The following is a 20291-nucleotide window of genomic DNA, read 5'->3' on the forward strand; positions in this document are numbered from 1 at the left end:
TGTAATTGTGAACATTGTGCCAGTAAACTGTGAATCACCCATTCGATAACAATGCCCTACAAACGGTATCCCAGTAACAGTTAGGTGTCATAAAATGTCCAACAACCCTTCTCCGAGGTCTCACCAAGGAAGGCTGTCCTCTGTGCTAGTGTGAAGTTAAAAATGTTTGAAGAAAGAAAGAAAACAGGCCTTAATTGAAACATGCACCTAACCGATGACCCTGCCACTGAAAAGAAACTCATTTTTGATTTCATACTGTGTACATGTACCCTGATAGGCATGGAAGAGAGACTGCTCTAAGGGCTTCCCCCAGAAAAGAAGTATGAGCAGGGAGGCTGCCTGTGATGGGAAACAGGAGGGGACAGCCATCATCACTCCCACCTGGATGCCACTTCTCTGGTCTCTTTCTGGTTCTATTCTAGGACACACAGCTACCAGTGATTCCTGTGCTAAGGTGTCTTAATGATGTCTGATGGGATAAATTTAATAAAGAAATTTTTTATTTGTATGTTTGTAGAGATAGATGTATATATTTCCAGTGTAGAGGCAAATATATTCTACAACTAAACCACTCTAAAGAACATAGTGTCAGATGCTCAGCTCTGACACTGCCTGCATCTAGAGTTGAACGTGTACTTTCCAAGCCTAGCATATTATCTTTAGTAGGACATCCAGATGCTGATGTCATAGGACAAAAGAACCAAGGACCCAGAGGCAACGAAAGTTGACCTATAGGAAGAGTGGCCACAATAAATCACGTTACAGTGCACAGAGAAGTGGCAATCTTCCCTGTCAACCCTTAACATGCTTGCCTGAGAGAGATATATGCAGTGGCAGAGGCAACTGATTAACCTTTTACTTTAAAAAGTTTCCCCAGGCAAACAGCACGGTTAATGCCACGCGACGTGTGGTGTTTAATAGCTGCTCAGCATCTCCGAAGAGTTAGTTATTTGTAGGAATGCCACCGCTAGGTTGCTGTCCTCAGAAAGCCTGGGGAGTGGAGTCTGAGTCTGTTTCACTTTCTTCAGCTGTTTCTTGGAAGTCTTTCTAGTGCAGTTGAGTGAAAGAAAGATGAGCGGAGACAATAGGAAGGGGAGACATACAGAACTATGTAATCAAACGCCCAGCAAAGATGCTTGGCTGTTGGGTGGAAGCTGTTGTATAGCGCTGGGGCCTTGCCTGTGGGAGATGCCTTCCAGGACCTGCATTTAAATGGAGCTACAGATGCAGAGGTTAAACAGTGGAAACCGGAAGTGCCATGACACAACTGACACCAGATGCCTAGGGAAGGACAAGAAAGGGCAGATAGTACCTGCTTGTCGTGGATCTTGGGGAGGGTCTGAGATAGGCTTTTGAATCATGGAGCCCTGAGACAGAAGTATTCTAGAATAATCCAAAGTTCTCATTTGGAAATGAAGCTGAAAGCCATAGGGAAATAGGAAGCTGGTCTAGGGGAAAGAATTCATGCGTGGACTTCCTGAAAGATGTGGTTAGAAAAGGGGGAGGAAAAAGTTTAATAAATTGTCATGTGATTCTGCTCAGGAGTTTGAACTTCATAGTTTAGCAAATTGATGAGAGAATCAACATTTGGGATGAGTGGCTGGGAGGCAATGCTTGAAAAGGAAAACAAGCTGAAAGCAGGAAGCGAATTGGAGGCTGTTTGGGGTTAGAATGGTGTATGTACCTGCACTGGGATAGCTGAGTGTGAACTACCAAAGGCAGAGGATACTCGATGTAGAGGTTGGATAGGAAGAGCCTAGGAGTGTACGGTTTTTCAAGGTTGTCACAAGAATGGAGTCGTGGAAAGCAAAAAAGGTAGGTTTGTTAGATTTCCATCTTAGATAGGATTTCTGTTGATATGATAAAACACCATGACCAAAAGCAACATGGGGAAGAAAGGGTTTACTTCATCTTACAGTTTGTAGTCTGTCATTACTGAGGAAGGGCAGGGCAGGAACTCAAAGCAGGAACCTGGAGGCAGGAACAGGTACAGAGGTCATGGAGGAACACTGCTTACTGACTGGTTCCTCCTGCCTTGCTTACAGCACTGAGGACCATCAGCCTGGGTAACATCGCCTACAGTGAGCTGGGCCCCCTAACCAAAGTCATTAATCAAGAGATTAATCTGGTAGAGGCATTTTCTTTTTGTAAACTGACTCTAGCTGTGCCAATTATATAAAACTAGCCAGAAGCATTACAAAAGGAAGGTGGTAAGTTTTGTTTTCGACAAGTGAAATCTGAGATGAGGCTGGTCTTCAGAGTAATGTCATTGAAAATGTTTGACATCACGGGATGGAACTAAGAGAGCCAAGCTCTACCTGAGAAGCTATTGTATTAATCAGGGCAGTAAATGAGCGTGACAAATCCATCAGAAGGGCTGAAGCTACTTATCTAAAATAATGGCTATGTAGCTGGAACATGTCCATTTTATTTCATTTGTTTTATTTTTAATTGTATGTATGCACGTATGTTTATCTGTTGGCACTTACATGTAGATGTGGGGTCCGATGGGGGCCAGAAGACAATGCCAGTTCCCTGGAAGCTGGAACTAGAAGCGGTTGTGTTAGTCAATGTGACTGGCAGGAGCTACGCTGGTGTTCTCTGCCAGAGCAGCCAGTGCTCCCAGCCATCTCTTCAGCATCCCACTATTTTACTATTTTAGATCGAATTGAAGAAGCTTTGAGTTCTAGCTGCTTGATTGCAATGCAAACACCTTTAAGGTGCTTAAGGTTAGATAACAGAACAGGGCAGCACACGGCGGTGCTGTTGACATAGACTCACTTTCCTTGCTACAGCATTGCCCACATTCAGACATGTTGGATTTTCTGATTGCAGGCCGGTTATCTGTTTATCTACCTACTTTTGAAGTTATTTAAGTGGCACTTAATTGTATTGTCATTGATTTCTCATTTCTTCCCTTTTGAGATAAGTTATCTCTTGGAATTTTTCACTCTTTAGCTCTTAGCTTATATTATCTTCATTAGATTTTTTTTTGAGAAATGCAGGTTTTTTTTTTTTTAATGAATAGAATTGGGCCAGAGAAGAAATCAATTAGAAAACAGTCCAAGGTGGGGGGGGGGAGTCCCTTTACCTGTCAGTGCAGTGTGTAGAACATGGCTTCCAATTTAAGTTCTCACAGACAAGAGATAGGAATCTAGGGTTCTCGATACCACGTGTTTTGTCATTAGTGATGCAGTTAAGGACTGATTACTTTATTAGGAACGTTATCCTCTTTTTGCTCCGACAGAGTGTAGGTGCATCGTAACCTCAAGACAGTGAACTCAAGGGGCTGGGGAGATAGCTCAGTGGGTAAGAGACTTGCACACGGACTTGAGGATCCCCTGCAAACCTGACTGTGTCAGGAACAGAGACAGAAGGACTGATGGTCTTTGCTAGTTGACTGTACCTTAGTCCCAGGCTCAGTGAGAGACCCTGTCTCAGGGGAGTAATAACTGGTGGAGAGTGATAGACCAGGACAAAACTCTGTCTTCTGTGTGCATGCATACCCATACATCATAGCATAGCAGAGACAGAGACAGACAGAATTGTCATTTCTATTATATAGTGGTAGATGATGTTCTCATATGATAAAATTAGCCATGATGACATGTAGCAGTGTATTTTAATGTATTTTTATTTTTTAACTGAACAAGCAGGTGGAATAGAAAAAAATGTGAGGCCGTTCACGACAAAAGAAAGTCAGACATAGGTCCCTGAGTGTATGAGGTCTTTACAGTCAATGATTTCAAGAACAACTGAATTCCTTACAATTCCCTCCACTAGTTTGCTTGTCTGGAGACTGATAATATTCTTAGCAGGTCCCTGCTGCTGTTAGGAGATAACAGTACTGACTTGAGCATTAGACAACTCCCTAAAAGAGGTAGATGGAAAGAGAGACTATCTCATCCCAGTCTACTCAGGCCATTTTTATCACATCTTTGATGATAATGTTTAGGTTAGGTCTAGGTACAGGTAACAGAAAATCAAAAACTTCATCAGGAAGGTCCGTTTATTTCTCTACTCTATAAATACATGGAAATAACCCAGAGCTAGCCAAAAGGACAGGCTCTCTGTGTTCCATGAAATCTTAGTCATTCAGGTTCCTTTGAGTTCATTCTCTGTCTTCCTCGAGGTAATATTTTCCCTTCTTATGGACCAGTATGGTAACTTTCACATGCCAGAAAGCAAGATAGAATAAAGGACTAAGAGGAAAGATCCAAGTCTCTGCTTCATGAAATTCTTTGCTTTAATAGCTTTGGTCAGGACCTCCCCATAGAGTTTTACCAATATGTAAGGGACTGGGGCAAATGAACTCTTCCTGCTGGTTTATCATGGTTGAATTCAACCATCTACTAGATGGATGAAAGGGAGAATAAATGCTGGGGTGAAGTTTATAACCCAGGTCTTTCTCGCTTATTGTCACAGTTTCTCGCTTATTGTCACAGAACCATGAAATCAGCAGGTTAAATGTTTGAGGTATGTGAGCGGAAAAGAACTGTATAGTTGCAGTTAAGAATTAGGACCACAAAGCTATATGTGATTCCAGGTTTTCCAGATGCAAAGAGAGCATCAAAGTCTTCCTCTCAGTACCGTAATGACTTAAATTATTAATATACTTAATTCATTGAGCAATGGTAACTAATACTTCATGACCACTTGATAATGAATATGATAAACTCTTATTGATGCCATACAGTGAGCAAAAAAAAAAAATGAGTGCACAATTGCCAGTATCTTTGTTATACCCCTCTACAACTTGATTTTCCAGGATAAGATTCAGAATGGCTTTCATTTCTAATTGTATTTTTCTCTATTGAAAATTAGCTGTGATATGCATGCTTTATTGGGGGGTAAAAGAGAGTCTTAACAAATTGAATTTAACTTAACAAATGTTTTCGATTTTCCGTGTTTTCTTTATGTGTCATTGACCCAACCCTAGAAGCTCTGTACTCCCTTTGTAAGCTCTTACTTGTTCATATTGTTTTTGATTAGGAACATATTTATATCAATAAATTTCCCTTCCTGTTATTGTAACAAGTGGAAATCCAACCATCTGTGGATGGATGGGGCTTGGGTAGCAACATGGAGTGGGTTTGCTGTTTGCCTATAAAATGATAGACAGCTCTGAATTGCAGAACTAGTGTCAATCAAAATGTAAAAGTCTGGCGTGTTTCTCATTTAGAAATGGGGACAGGAGAACAATGGGTAAGAAACACAGCTTGATATTCCAACTTGGATGTGACAATTTGCTTGTGATTAGAAACAACAAAGTCATTGTATTGAGAGATTTTTGTGCCAACTCTTAAATGCTCTTTTGCTTCTTTTTCTTTCCCTCTCTAAGCCCCTCCTCTGTTCTGTGGCTTTTCTTTTGTAACTCCTCCAGATTACAGCTTTGTTCCCCCTTCTTCCACTCCTTTCTGGTCAGGTACTGCTTTCTGCTTTTATATGTCTCTATGGCTCGCTTCTGTGTGCACATACAATGTTTTGGCTTCTGCGTATGGCTTCCCGTGTAAATCCATCTCCTCAAACACAGTTCCTAGAGTTCCATTACCAACCACCGTGTACCTCACTCTTCCCTGCCATAGAGTCATTGTTTGCCATGACATTCTGTGTGTGTGTGTGTTAGCCATCAGTTTTAATATGACATTTTATATTTCATCATGTGTCAGTGCAGAGAGGTTGGAAATGGGTCAGGGGACGGAAATTTAAAAGGAGATGAAGGACTCTGAAAAATCATTCATCTTTTCTGAAAACTAGAAGTCATATGGAGAAAAAAATCAGTGTTTTGCATTTCCATGAAGAAAATAAAAAGGGCCCCAAATCTTAACTTCTCCTCCAAATAGAAGAATAAGATTCAGCATGCATTTCTTAAAACGATGACCCTTGTCCACCATTTCGATAGCTCTTCGCCTGGTGTCCAGGAGTTTTGATCTGAATTTCTGTCGTTACCTGGAGAGTTAAATGACTGTTTATATGGCACCGAGGCTAGAGAAAGTACGTTTCCTTGTGGATTTTTTAAAAATTAACCTCTAAGTCCCAATAGAACATAGAATTCTGAAATAGACCTTAGAAGTCAGCTAGTACAAACCTTTCATTTTATAGATGAGAAAAATGTGGCCTAGAGGGGTTGAGAGGCCTGTGCAAGGTCACACCGTTAAGTCTACAATTGGGTTTCTCCATCACAGGGGTGTTTTTATGTGCACTGACTTTAAGAACAGTGCCTTGGCAATGGGACCATTTTCAGTAAGGAAGCCATTAAAGTGGTTTGTGTCCTGAATGGTAAAATAAAATGACCTATTTTTACTCCCTTTACAGTTCTGAAATCTACAGTATTTCCTCTCGTTTATCTTATGATGGACACCTGGAGACTTTAAAAAAAAAGGCTGTCGTTATACAGCCATGAATGATAGGCCCGAGGTCCCCATAGCCAAGTGGATGGACTGTTCCAGGGTAGCATGGGTCATTACCAGCTACCCGCGCCCTGGGAATTGTTATAATACAGATGGATGGCTTTTCCATTTGTTGCTTTTCCTTACACTTAAGTTCCTTTACCATTTAAGATTTATAAAGTCCCAACAATCTCCAGTGAGCGATTCTCAGAATCACTGCACATATAATTGAAAACACTTTATGACCCTTGCAGAGCAACAGGTGGAAAAGTTACTACAAAGCCTGTTATGAAGCGCCAGAGACCAACAAAGGCACACAGCCTGAATGGAGTTTCCCTTTTGGACAGGGCTGACTCCTCTCCTGCCACCAGGGATATCAAAAATACATATAAAGGAAGCTGAACATAGGCAGTGGTACCTTTCTGCCTGGATTTTGATTAGATATCGCAGCAAACATTGCCTGCAAGTCAGTGTTTCCGTGAAAAGAAGAGGATTTGGTGTTCTTTCAGTGAAAACTGTTGCACGTCTTTACATGTATGGAAACTGTATATGAGACAATAATTGAGCACATCCCTAGATGGTTTAAACATAAAAAGCTTGGCTTGTGAGGATACCACTTACTTAGAAGTGATGATGCTGATTTGACAGAACTTCATCAGAGCCCAGAACTCAGTTGCTCTGAGCTTAGCCAAAGAAGTCACCAGGTGAAAACTGCAAAAAGCCTCACCCAGAGCTTCTAATGGGACACAGAATACAGGTGCTGTCAGTTGCAAGTTTATGCTAAAGTTAACTCAAATTTATTCACATAGTCATTTAAGCTATTAGCTAGGATGACTTTGCTTTTACAAAAGCTCTTATTAAAAGTGTCCAACGCAGAACAATGGTTATTTAACTGTCTGGAATGAACTTGATCGCATCTGGTTGGATTGAAACAGCAACTGTGCTGCTTTCAAACTCTGCTGTCTTCATCACTGACCTGTAACGAGGTCATGGCTCTGCATTCGATAGCACCCACCGCCATGGTCTGATTGGGTTCTGGTGGCTGGCTGCGACCAACTGCACACTGACTCAGACTCTGCCTTGTTTCTTTCCAGTGCTAAATCCCAGAGTCCTGGGCATTGCCATCGCTCGCTACGACTTCTGCGCAAGAGACATGCGGGAACTCTCCTTATTGAAGGGGGACGTGGTGAAGATTTATACGAAGATGAGTGCGAATGGCTGGTGGAGAGGAGAAATAAATGGCAGGGTGAGTCGTCCTTATGAATGCATTGGTTCTTCCTAAGCCAAGACCAAACAGCCATTGGCAGCTAGCATGTGGTGGACTTCTCTTCTCAGGAGCCTAGCTGCGTTGTGTTTAAAATGGATTGGGTCAATAATGCATGGGCCGAGAATTGACTGGCAAGTGGGAAGAGTTAAGGAGCATTTCAGGTTTTGTCAGAAGCCAAGTGCCAGTGCATGTCTTTATATGGAGCCCCAAGGCATGTCTAATAGCTCCTGCTCCCACTTGGTAAGGATGGGATAGAGCACCTCTGTAATACCTATTGTCCTACAACAGAGGTGGGACTCGTGGTGTTGAGACCCATATTGCCCTAATTTGTGTATTTGTTTGTGTGATAGTGGATTAGAATCCCGTTTAAGCTTATTTTATTATTCCTTAGCTGCCATCACTGTCTCTGTGATGCCTGTTCTAGCTGTTAAGCCAATCTTCCTCATCTACAGTGGGCGTAAAACATGAGCTTAATTGATAGAGTGTTAGGAAAATGAGAAATATCGCCTGTAGAATCATTTGAAGCCATGACGGTGTTGACACGTTGGCTGTTTTTCTTCACAGGTGGGCTGGTTTCCGTCCACGTATGTGGAGGAGGATGAGTAAAAGCCCAGTCAGCACTGCACCCTGCACCAGAATCTCACAGAAGGGATAAACAGAAGCCTGCATTGCATTATGAGTTCACTGGAGTGTTTAGACAGCAGCATTTCTGGCTGTTCAACACCTCCCTTCTTCTTTTTTTTTTTTCTCCTAAGTCTTAATGCTGGGATTTCTAAAGATGCTGGTCCTGACAGATTAATGGCTTGCCTGGAGCAGAGCAAGACACAGCCTGCCAGTTTGTCATTGTTGGGGACCGGGGCAAAAACCAAAAACTTTCCTTCCCCCAAAGAGCCCTGCAAACACATCAGATCAGGGTTCTTTTATTTCACTGGGACAGGCACCGTGGATGCCAGCCCATTAGGAAACATTTCATGCATATGTACTTTGGTCTTATAGTGTTTGATGATACAAAGAAGCAGAAGTTTAATTTTGCTTTTTTCCCCGGCGTGAAGAAAAAGCAGAGTTCTGCCATCTGGAAAAGACCCAGCATTTCTTGTCTTAAATTGTTCAACAGGTGACTCATTGCCTGGCAAACACTTTTATCCCCAGATGTTACTCACAATCACATAAAAGCAGCCCATGCTCAGGTTTGCATCGTAAGTGATAAATTACAGAGAGGGGTTTAATTATTTATTTGATGTCCTGATTGTATTTCCACACTTCTTTATAAAGAAGAAAAAGAAAAGCACATGAAAGGAAGTGTCTTTGTGTTGGAGCCTCACAACTTTCATGATCTCATAGGCTGTTTTGGAGATGTCACGCTTGCCAAAGGGATCTTGGCTGGGCAGATCCTGCTTAGTTGCTGGGAAGCCCAGTGAGGGAGAGGTGTTTACAGAGACAGATCAAGGGCTGTCACCCATAGGGCATCATTGTATAGCAACAATACTATTAACACAAACCTTTTCTTCCTGCCCCCTCCCCACCAAAAATATCCAAGGCATATTTGCTGATTTCCATTCTTTTTTTTAAATAGTAGCACAAAAGAGCTTTATTGAGGACTTGGGAAGGAAAGTGCATTGTTTCTGAGACAAAAGGAAAGGTACCAGGGTTCTCCTGGTACCGGTGTTTCCCCTTCTGAAGCTATTCTAGCTATGTCTTAATCAGTAATAAGATCCATTTTTGCAGTGTGTTTCTTTCACCAAGCCTTCACTGTGTTCTGTAAGGAGTCTAAGCATCTTCCTCCTGAAATGTATGGAGTCCCTAGTTGAGACAGCCTTCCATGGTGGACTATTCCTTTCATAGAAGTAGCTGTGTTCTGATGAGACTCAGAAAGTGTTCCTGCTTGGAGGAAAAATAGAGGTATTTTTATCTTAGCTGTGATCTAGAAGCTTCTCATACCAGATGTTTTTGATCACCTCTGACATAAGAGGGCTGTGACAGCCTGTCCTCTCCCTGCTTGCATGAGTGCCAGAACTTGTTCTGAGGACACATCTCCCTCCAAGAGACCCCTGGAGGCTAGGACTTCTCATTTAAATAGACTCAAGACCTTTACCTCAGAGTTATGTAAACTGTGATTGTGTTTTAGAACGACTAAGCTTTTGTATATGTGTAAATGATCATGAAAATGTATTTCATAAAATGTATGTACAGTCAACTTGTGCTGGCAAGGTCTACTCTTGGACTGGATTCTTACCCAGAAAGTCTTATCTGTGTCTCGGGGATGTTTGGTCTGTTACTGTCAGCAAGTGTTGCTATGGAGAGGCTAGCTCCCCACAGATTGAAACGCTCCTGTGTACAGTATTGTAGCATGTATTGTTTATTTCAGTCAGTAGACTCCCTGCCTCGCAAGTGGTATGTGGTCTTCCTGTTGCATTTCATTGGCCCCAGAGTTTCATAGCAGAGGACAGGAGAGCCTCTTTTCACGACATTACCAATGGCAACGTTGTCTACGTTTAGTACTTTGTATTGGGGATTTTAAATGCTATCATCAGTGTAGATTTCTAATACCAAAGACAGACATAAATGTTTTCCACGGACTTTGTCTTGCCTGTCTGTAGCCCTTGTGTCATATGGTGGGTTGGAATGGTATGTTACTTTGTAATATTTTGTAAATATGTCAATAAAATAGTTACTACTTGCATTAAGAGGATTTTTCTCTTTTGATTTATTTTTTGTATACGTGTGCACATGTGTGCACATATATGTGTGTGCATGTGTGCATATGTGTATATGAGTGCATATGTGTAGTGCCAAGTTCTTCTACAGTCTATGCAAGTAATCTACAATTTTTTGAGGGTTGAAGATTCATTCCTCCGAATGGTCCTATAGCATATACCATAGTCTCATCATTATCAAAGGACAATTGCCCTGACTTGGGTGTGGTTAACTCAGGATTGCTATCACAACTATGGACAGAAAACCATAAAATAAACTCAGTCTCTGCCAGAGCCATCTATCCCATATGCTAGCGATGTGCTACATGGTGTTCTAAAGCCCTTATTTGCACTGAAAACTCCCTCATTAGCTCACATCCTCTGGGTTCCCAGGTGGGGAAACTGAGGCATATTAATAGGTTACAACATTCCAGAGGTCACACATGGCTAGGAAGCATGTGACAAGACATGGGCCATCTGACTGTGGTCATTATAGCCACGGCACCATCCTGCCATACTTTATAAGAAAAGAGAAAACTTAGGAATGTTTTGAAATCTGCAGTTCCAAGAACAAGCTAATTGGTACTAACCAGTGATCTAGATAGTTGAAAATATGTACAGAATTCCAAATCATTCTGCTCCTCCTAGTCCCTGAAACTCCATCTTATGCAGAGACAACTTTGGCCATCATCGTTATCACTGTCATTATCAAATAAACAATTAGGTAGTTGCTATATTAACTTTTTCATTCTTTAAACACAAGTGAGGCTCATTTATTAGATTGAAGTGGGAAGTTTGTAGGGTCTACATGAATCCCTCTGGAAAAGGAATCGAATGAATTGGTGTCCAGAAGACAGAGAGGTTTTACACCAACTAGACCTAGGTTCAAACCCTAGCTCTGCCACCGACTCTCCAGAACAGATGTTTTTTTTTCTTTGTTTATGATAAGTAATAATTATAGTGAGTTGAAGAAGAGACAGTATATGAAAAATGCTATTTGTATGGACCCCAATGCATAGTAAATATTAAATAAAATCTTGGTTTCTAGCATAATTGTCATCAGAGAGGCTTCAAACAGCAACTAATGGGAGCAGATGGAGAGATCCACAGGCAAACATTAGGAAGAGCTCAGGAAATCCTGTGGAAGAGAGGGAGGAAGGATTATATGAGCCAGAAAGGTCAAGGGCACCACAAGAAAATGGCTCACAGAATTGACTAACCGGTGTTCATGGGTCTCACAGAGAATGAACCAACAACAGTCAGGGAGACTGTATGGATCTGTCCTAGGTAGGATGCCTAACAGTGTTAGTAGGGGCTGCCTCTGACTCTTTTGCCTGCTTTGGGGACTGTTTTCCTTCTCCTGGCTTGCCTTGTTCAGCCTTTTGATACAATGCTGTGGTGGGTTGATGTCCCTGGCAAGCCTCCCCCTTTTTGAAGGGAAACAGAGGAGGACTAGATCTAGGGGAGAGGGGAGGTGAGGAAGGGACTGGGAGGAGAGAAGGGGAGAGAAACTGCAGTAGGGATGTATATACGTTTAAGAAAAAACATCTTGGTCTCACCCTTGCTTCACGAACTATAAAACATGTACTCAGATGCCAAATTATGAGCTCGCTGTCTTTATTCTGAATACAATGGAGAGTTGTAGGCTTTGTTTCTTCGCACGGCGTAATTTTCAGCATTCAAATAATAGGCAGACTAAAAGATGTATGTTCAGGGAGATTAATATGCAAACCTATAAACAAGCTCAGAAGTGGCATTTAACAGCTCCACATGATTTTAACGACGACCGAACATCCACCCAGTTCAAGCTCATTTAGACTCTTTCCATGTGTTACCTTAGTTTGCACCCGAGCTAGCTTTATGGGCCTGCTTGGACTCGGATGAAAACGTGATGCACCTGTCTGGTCTGGCAGACTCTGGAAGGCAGTTCTTCTAAGTAATGAACACATGCCAGAAGGGAGGTCAGAAACAGTCCTCTCCCTCATTAGGTGCCATGGATAAGACCAGATTTTTGGGGGTGCAGGGGGTACTGTGACAGATAAACAAAGTCCTTGTGAAGTGCTCTAGATTCTGACTCAGAAACTTCCAGAATTTCTAAGCACAGTGTGTCTGCAATTAATTTTGCAGGCACACGGCCAGATGCCAAAAACTCTCAGTGCCAAGTTAGAATGCACACAAAGTCACCTCATATTTTACCTTGTGAGTCCCGACCAAGAGGAATTCCAAAATATACCAATGTCCAAGCTGGGATCTGGTTTGTCTATGACATGACAATAAAAGGCACTGTCTAAGTAAAGGCTCAGACCTGCATTTCCTGACTCCAAGTCACATAAATGTCCTCTAACGTGATCCAAGAGATTCCTGATTTTCTACTTGATTCTACAGTTCTGGCTTTTCTTCTGACTCTCACCCTGTGGGAAGCTGCTGGAATCTCGGCTCCTGTGCAACTGTATCAGAGAGCCTAGGTCATGTAAAACTCTATCAGAGTAATTTGTTCTGTTTTGTCTTTTGAAATAGTTTGTCCAATGTAACCCTGGCTGTCCCAAAACTAGCCCTGTAGACCAGGCTGGTCTTGAACTCACAGAGATTCCCCCTGTCTGCCTCCTGAGTGCTGGAATTAAAGGCATTTGCCTCCACGCCATGCTCAGGGTGATAATTCTTGCCCTTCTTGTTGCCAGAATGTGTTGATGAATTTGACTGTCAGTAGACCCTAACAAAACCTTGAATTTGATCAAAGACTGCTTATGGAGTTTCCTAGTGAGCCGTGTGACCACTTCTTAGAGAGAGGAAGAGTTTATGAACACAGGACATCTGTTGTGTGTTATCTTATTTTGTCACAGAATCATGCTGAGAGTTCCTAAGAGATCGGTCTACTCATGTTGGAATCCTAAGATGTCTAATTCTGGTCCAGTGACTCTTCTGACACCGGGGCTTTTTATTAAGGCTTTAGACTGTCTCATTCTTGCATATGACCCGTCTCTCTTCTAAGATACAGCAAATGAGTGGCTTTGGATTTTAAGCTTAGATTCAACCTAGCTATGTCTTCTACTTAACCAGCTGTCTCAGGTTGCAGAAGTTGCTCACACTGCTCATCCTTCTGTGCCTCCCATGGTATAATAGCTTGACAGCAGCAGCTGGCTGTAGAGGACTGGATAAGGTAATGTGTATGAAGTGTTTAGAGAATCGTCTGGCAGACAGGCAGAAGTTGAAAGAGAATTTTTTTTTTTTAAAAAAAATGCAGTTTGGCTACTATTTTAAATATACACACAAAACCAAGTGTCACAAATTTAAGATGGTGACTTAGATAAGGAGATCAAAGTTCTCTTTGAATGTGTTTTTAGTCTTTGGAAGAAACGTCTTGAGTTAACTTCACATCAGAAATGCATTAAAAATATGCACAGATAGAGGGCAAATCAAACGCTCTACTAGAGCAGGGTGCATCAGTTGTCTACTGCTGTGTAACAAATTACCCCAAAGTTCACAGCTAAGGACAACATTCACTAGTAGCATGTCTACGGGGCAGGAGCCAGGGGGGAAGTTAACTGGTTCTTTTCAGCTAAAAATTTCCCATGAGGCTTCAATCAAGGTATCAGCCAGAGCAACAGTTACTTAGCTCAGCAAGGGGACGTGTGTCCCCAAGTTCCCCTGTGTAGATTTCACAAGGCTGCCTCATGACCCGGCAGTTTACTTCTCCCAAAATAAGCATCCAAGAGGGAAAGTGTGAGAGTGTGCCAGATCACAGCTCCTGTTCTCAAAACATCGAAGAAATGACATCCCATCACTGCCGCATTGGCTTAGAAAATGCAGCTCCCTTCCCAGGAACCAGATTACACAAAGACAAACACAGAGACCTAAGGATCCTGGTGGCCGCCTGCAGCAGACAGGTGACCAGCAATGTCTTGAAAGACGTGGTTATTTTGAAAAATAAAAAAGAAGAAGAAATTTGTATTTTAGGTTTTAGTGAGTAGATAGCAACCTTGAGGTCTCCTTATATCTTTATTTACTGAATAACACCCCCACCCAGTACCAGTTTCTACAGAGGTACAGGATGAATCCGGGTGGGAATATCTCTCCAGGAGGACTCACATCTTTTGTTTTTCCTTACTTAGGAAATTCCCTTCCTGAGACAGGATGTAGGAAGAAGGAAAGTTATCCCGCACGTAAGACGTGGGCTCTGTATCATATTTATGGGAAGGAAAATAGAAATATTTACTGGGCATGCCCAGGAAGGGACCATTAAAAATTTAAACCTATAAATCCTCCAAGTTTCCGGAAAATCAAGTATTCCTACCCTTATTCATTCAGCAGACAGTCTTTACAGTACAGTTCTAGGCACCAGAACACAGCCACCTGATGCAATTCCTATATTTGTGGAGTTCATGTACTTATAGATTACAAACAGGAGTAAACAGGAATAAACCAGAAAATACATAATGTGAGATGCCGCTATGTATTATTGTTGAAGGGGACACACACACGACCGTGTTATTTGGCATAGGTGACCAAAGATGCCCCTATGAATTCTAGAATTCCATGAATGTTTTTTTTTAATTTAAAAACCTGACTTAATTGATAAAAGGAAAACAGTATGAATATCTGAGTGCTTAGTGTTTGGAGACCCTCAGGGGCCCAGAGCGGCTGGAGAAGGTAAGAAAGACAGGATAGAAGAAATGGTGGGTGCCATACTGAAAGAGCTTAAGGGGGTTGTGAATGAGGGGAACTCATTTACATTGCAGAAAATTCACAGTGGAAGTGGAGCTAGACCTGTGACGTCAGTACTGCTACTCTCCCCCCAATTCTTGTATTCCTAGGGCCACCACAGTAGCTATAGGAATTCTAAGTTCTAGGGGCTACAGTCTGAGGTTCAGGTGTCAGCAGAGCCGGGACAGTATCCAGCTGAAGGAAAGCGCATGCGCATGATCAGAGCCTGTGCCTAGATGCTCAGTTCTAGTTTCTTGGCTTTTTGCAGCACAAATCTAATTTGCTCCGCATATGCGTGCGTGCGTGAGTGCGTGCATGTGTTTTCAAATCCCCACTTCTCATACAGGCCTAAAGTCACAGAATTAGAGTCCCTGCTACTCCATTACAACGAATTGTGAGAAAGTAGGTCACATTCTGAGAACCCAGGAGTTAGCTTGGGCATACAAATTTGGAAGATGGGGCAACAGTTCAATTTATATTTATTCTCTTTCCTTTTTTTCAGATTATTAGAGAATTTCTTTTTTTTTTGTGTGCAGATATTTTAACAGATGCCAGATATTTAACAGATACCGAAAGGGCCAAAGAGCTTGGGATGCGGAAGTGAACCTAAGGGAGGTTGAACTTACTATCAGACTGCATGGAGCACCTGTCGGTCTGGCTCAGCCCCACTGTAACAAAGGCTGAGAGCTGGTCGGTAAAACCAGCTCTGGTGGAGACACTACCCTTCCACCTACGCATTGCATTTGCAAGCTTCTCGGGCCAGCATTATCCCCAAGAGAATTACCTGGTTTTATCCCCTCTGTCAGGATCACACATCCTCTTACCAGCAGGGGAAAGCTCCTAGGTATTTGTGTGATTGAGCTCATTAGGAGCAAACGCCCCATTTAAATGAATTAACGAAGCACTCCTAAATTCTGTGCAAATTAGGCCTGCATAATATGTCGAAAAGAAGAAAAGTGTGCCGTGGTTCTACAGAAAGGTGGGAAATGCCCGCAGCATTTATTACGCTTAATGATTAGATATGGTTGCTTAGTGGTTTGAAGGAGCAAGTTTGCATTAGTATTTTCTGAAGCAATGAATATAAATTCGTGTTGAAAAGCTGTTTCCCTTCATTCTTCTTACCTAATCTACTCATTACCTGGTTTAGCTTTTGCTTTTCTTATTTTGAAGGTCCTACCTGACATAGGACATTGAGTAGATATTGAAGAGGGGCAGACAGAAGAGGAAGGTGCCAGATAGGCTCTCAACTAATAATTTTGGAATCATGCATTTGGCTATTTAATATCAGTTCAAAAGTGTTGGACAGAAAATCTAGTGTTGGAAGAAAATCTTGTGTTCCTACTTGAGACTTCTCAGCACAGCCGCAAATATAATTCAAACCATGCACAAGAAGGAATGGAGCTTTTTTCCATATTTCATGTAGATAGTATTTTGTTGTTGTTGCTTTCTGTTTATAAATTTTTATGGTCACATGGCCAGCTATTTTAATACAATTGATTTCATAGTTATTAGGATGCACATATATTTTACTGCTGTGGTTCTGCAGCAGAGCTAAGGAGGAAATGGAAGCACACTGGGATGAGGAATACAACAAGCCAGGTCTAGTCTCACCTCTTCTGCTAACAAGCCTAAAGGCTGGGAGTAGAATTCCTCCCCTCTCTCAGGCTGTTCCCAGAACAAGAGCATCAGCTTCAGTAATTCTTGTATCAACTCTTCTCGCATGCTATCACTGAGCATCAGGACACGCGATGAAGAACTCGACCCCGGTACATTCACATGGAACCGTGTTTGTAGATGGGACAAAGAATGGGTGGATAACTCTGAAGGGGACAAGAGTTGAATTGCTTCCTTCTTATCATCACCATCTCTTCCATCCCTCTCCAGATCAACTAGGTCTCACCTAGGTCAGTGCCTAGAAATGGTGCCACCCACAATGAACTGGGCCTTCCTGTATCAATTAACAATCAAGCCAGTTCTCAGAGCTATGCCAACAGAATAGTCTTAACGTACAAGAACTCGGGACTCTTTTTAGGTGATTCTAGGTTGTATCAAGTTGACAGGTAATGCCTACTAGGACATCTTGATGCAGAATAGTAATGTTACAGCAGTGGAGAAGGAAACATGATGTTATTTGCTTATTCAAAGTATCATCATGGATTCTAGGTGGAAGCGTCACTAACGGGAGACAAGAACGTAACCGGGGAGACCAGGTAACCACTATTGCATACGCCAGATAAGAAATTCCAGCGCATTATATTATATTATATTATATTATATTATATTATATTATATTATATTATTATACTATAGTATAATCTTGCCTGTGACTTAAATATAAGTTTATGAAATATTGGGAGTTTTTTTCTTTTCTTTTTTATTATTTCACCTTGTTCTCTGAGGGTCTAGTACTAACATTTATTCAAACAGTGATCTCAAAAGCATGAGACAAGAAAATGTATATTTTATACGTAACGCCAGCAGTTTGGGCTTATGATGCTCTCTTTGTGTCATGATAGACATGGTTCATTGTGAGCAGCTGATTGAGGGTGGGTATAATGAATCAATTGATCACTTATGCACATGCTAAGCTTGTCTGTTCCACATTAAGTTAAAATGTTGGGTAAAAAGCTTGGGAAAAGTTTGAGGAGAGAGACTGGGGTAGAAGAAAAATATGAGTGCTGCATGTTTGAAGCCATGGGACTGGATGAAATTTTCATAGCAAATGATTATAGGAGGACGAGTAGGCCCTTGGGTACTTCACTACTTAGAATAGGCTAGAGATATTTCAGCAATGGAGATAATTAGAGTAGACCGTCTACCAACTTTCCCCATCACACCTACTCATCTACTTATATCTGCTCCAGCATCCTCAGCTGTTGCTATGGGAACCATGTTTGTGCTCTGCAAAGCCCACCACTTCTCTTACTCATGGAACCTACTCCCTTGAGCTCTAGGACACCGTGGCAAACTGTCTCTTCTCTGTTTTGCAATTCCAACTTCATTTCTTTCTCAAACTCTTCCATAGGACACAAATGGCTTTCTGTAAAAGAAATTAAAAGAGTAGCCCATTTGTCCTCTCCATGGCTTGCTTTTAGCACTCTAAATCAAACTCCCCAAACAGCTTGCTTAAGTTGCTACCATTGATTTCTGCCCTTTTGTTGTCGCTCAGGTTTGCTCCCCTCTGGCTTTTGATTTCAGTATTCTGTAAAAACCTTCTTCCAAAGCTTCCACACAGCCACATCCAAAGGTCAGCTCCCAGCAGCATTTAAATTGCTGATGATCTCTTTCCTTCGAGAAAATGCTTCACCCAGCTTCCAAAATAGCTTGATCTTCTTCTTCTTCTTCTTTTTCTCATCTTACTAGCTGCTATTTGCCGGGCTTGAGGGATATTCAATCTTGCCTGTGAACTTCACTGAATTGAGAAACACCTATGAGATTACTAAAGTGTACCTCTGGATGTGTCTGTGAGGGAAGGCATTTTTGGAGAGAATTAAAAACGGGGTAGCCCTGACCTGAATCTCAGCGTTATCATTCTATAAGCCAGGAACCTGACTAGACGGAGGAGGAAAGAGAATAAAGCTAGCTAGCACAGGTGCGCACAGTCTGCTTTACAGCCCCCTCTTGCCACGACATTCGGGAAAGATTACATTAATCCAAAGCTCTCGCTTTCCAAAGACAAGTGGAGACAGTGTCTCAAGAGACAGTGTCTCAAGAAACTAGGGGTTCATTTGGTCATGGTAAGACACCGGGAGGTGTGAGTAACCACTGAATCTGACAATTTCCAGGTTGACAGTGGGTTTTAGTGGTGAAAATAGAGATGAAAATATTTGGAGTGGGTTCCAGATCAAATTGTAAGTTTTAGAAAGTGTTGTCAACTCCTTACAGAACAGTTGAGGTGACTCACCTGCTCTTGCTCTTCCTAAAACCTTTTCTGCACTCTTTGTTTTCCGGTTCCCCGTGTTGATGGCATTCCTTAGGAAGAACTCTTTTTCTCACCCTGTTTTAAGCACTTCTCATTTGTCATATTTCCTTTAAGGCCCACCTTGCTGTTCTCCACAGCATTAGTATATTGTAAGTATAAACTTAGTGTTTCAAAAAATATCCTCTACTGTTTCACTGTTTTTTAAGCTTCATTAAAGCTGTTTGGGGACCCTTTGGATGGAGTTTCAAGAATGTCACTGGTATAATATTCTGATTTTTTTGGAATGGAGGAAACGTCTTTCTCTGGGATGGTGCTGCATTGAACCACATCAGTTTGGTAGACAGAATTACATTTCCCAGAATTGCATCAGCTTTGTGGCTCCTAAGCAGAGATGCTAAAATAGGTTTTGAAAAAAAAATGAAGTAATGTCATAGCTACAAAAGCTCTCCCAGCCAAGATATGGGAAATAGACAGGATTAAAAGTATCAGAATCAGACTTATGAATCTGAGCAAGGTCCTCGCCATAGATGTTACAGTTATGTAGCTTGGTATCCTTGTGTGACTCCTAATAATGGGAGTGGTAGGGGTTGTCTCTGACTATTTTGCCTGCCTTTGGGACTTTTTTCCTCCTATGTGATATGAGGATATGTGCCTAGTCCTATTGTAACTTGTTATATGTATTTGGTTAAAGGGCTGCTCTTTTTTGAAGGAAAATGGAGGAAGAGTGGATCTCAGGGAGAGAGGAAGTCAGGGAGAAGAAGTGGGAGGAGTGGAGAATTAAATAAATAAACAGTATCAAGATGATTCTAGCTTGCCACTTCCCTTCTCTTCTCTTACCTTTTCTGTTTTGTTTGTTTAGCTCTTTTGTATGGCTAATTGACCTGACTCATTGCCTCCTGGGTTCAGAACCAGATATTTAGTTATGGAGCCACAAAGGTGAAAGGACACAAAGTTCACAGCCTACAACAACTTTATTAAGGTTTTCTTTGGTAGTCTTACTAACCCCATATAGTTCCCTGAAAGCCAGTGTTGCAGGAGAGCCCGCCATCAACTTCATTAACTTTCCTTCAACACTCCCTTTTTCTAAACCATCTATAGAACTTTCCACAATTATACGAAGTTCTGCTTTTATAATAAATTTCTCATAAAAAACAATCCGAGTGGCTCTAGTTTTCTGATTAAAGCCGGATTATTTAGATTCTTGTACATGGGCTCTGCCACGTGAAATTCTTCTATTCTTCAAGGCTGATGTAACCATAGGCTCCGACTTTGCCCAACCTAGGAATCGCAGGGACCTTCCTTGAGTGCTGAATGTGGCA

General features: G+C 41.8%; 1 protein-coding gene across 3 annotated transcripts in view; it reads left to right on the forward strand.

Moving 5' to 3' along the window:
- Vav3 (vav guanine nucleotide exchange factor 3) overlaps positions 1-10336 on the forward strand; it is a 303685-nt gene extending 293349 nt beyond the window's left edge. For 2 of the 3 annotated variants that reach the window (XM_050120990.1, XM_050120989.1), the window contains 2 exons: positions 7484-7635; positions 8221-10336. In XM_050120990.1, the coding sequence (XP_049976947.1) occupies positions 7484-7635; positions 8221-8262 (194 nt within the window). In that variant the 3' untranslated portion in view covers positions 8263-10336. Of the gene's footprint in view, positions 1-5341; positions 5426-7483; positions 7636-8220 lie in introns of all 3 variants that reach the window. The other variant, XM_050120991.1, reaches the window with a different exon arrangement.
- The last annotated feature ends 9955 nt before the right edge of the window (positions 10337-20291 follow it).

The sequence above is a fragment of the Alexandromys fortis genome, unplaced genomic scaffold (assembly GCF_014885135.2).
Source record: "Alexandromys fortis isolate MF-2015 unplaced genomic scaffold, M_Fortis_MF-2015_v1.1 scaffold_176, whole genome shotgun sequence".
Classification (NCBI taxonomy): domain Eukaryota; kingdom Metazoa; phylum Chordata; class Mammalia; order Rodentia; family Cricetidae; genus Alexandromys; species Alexandromys fortis.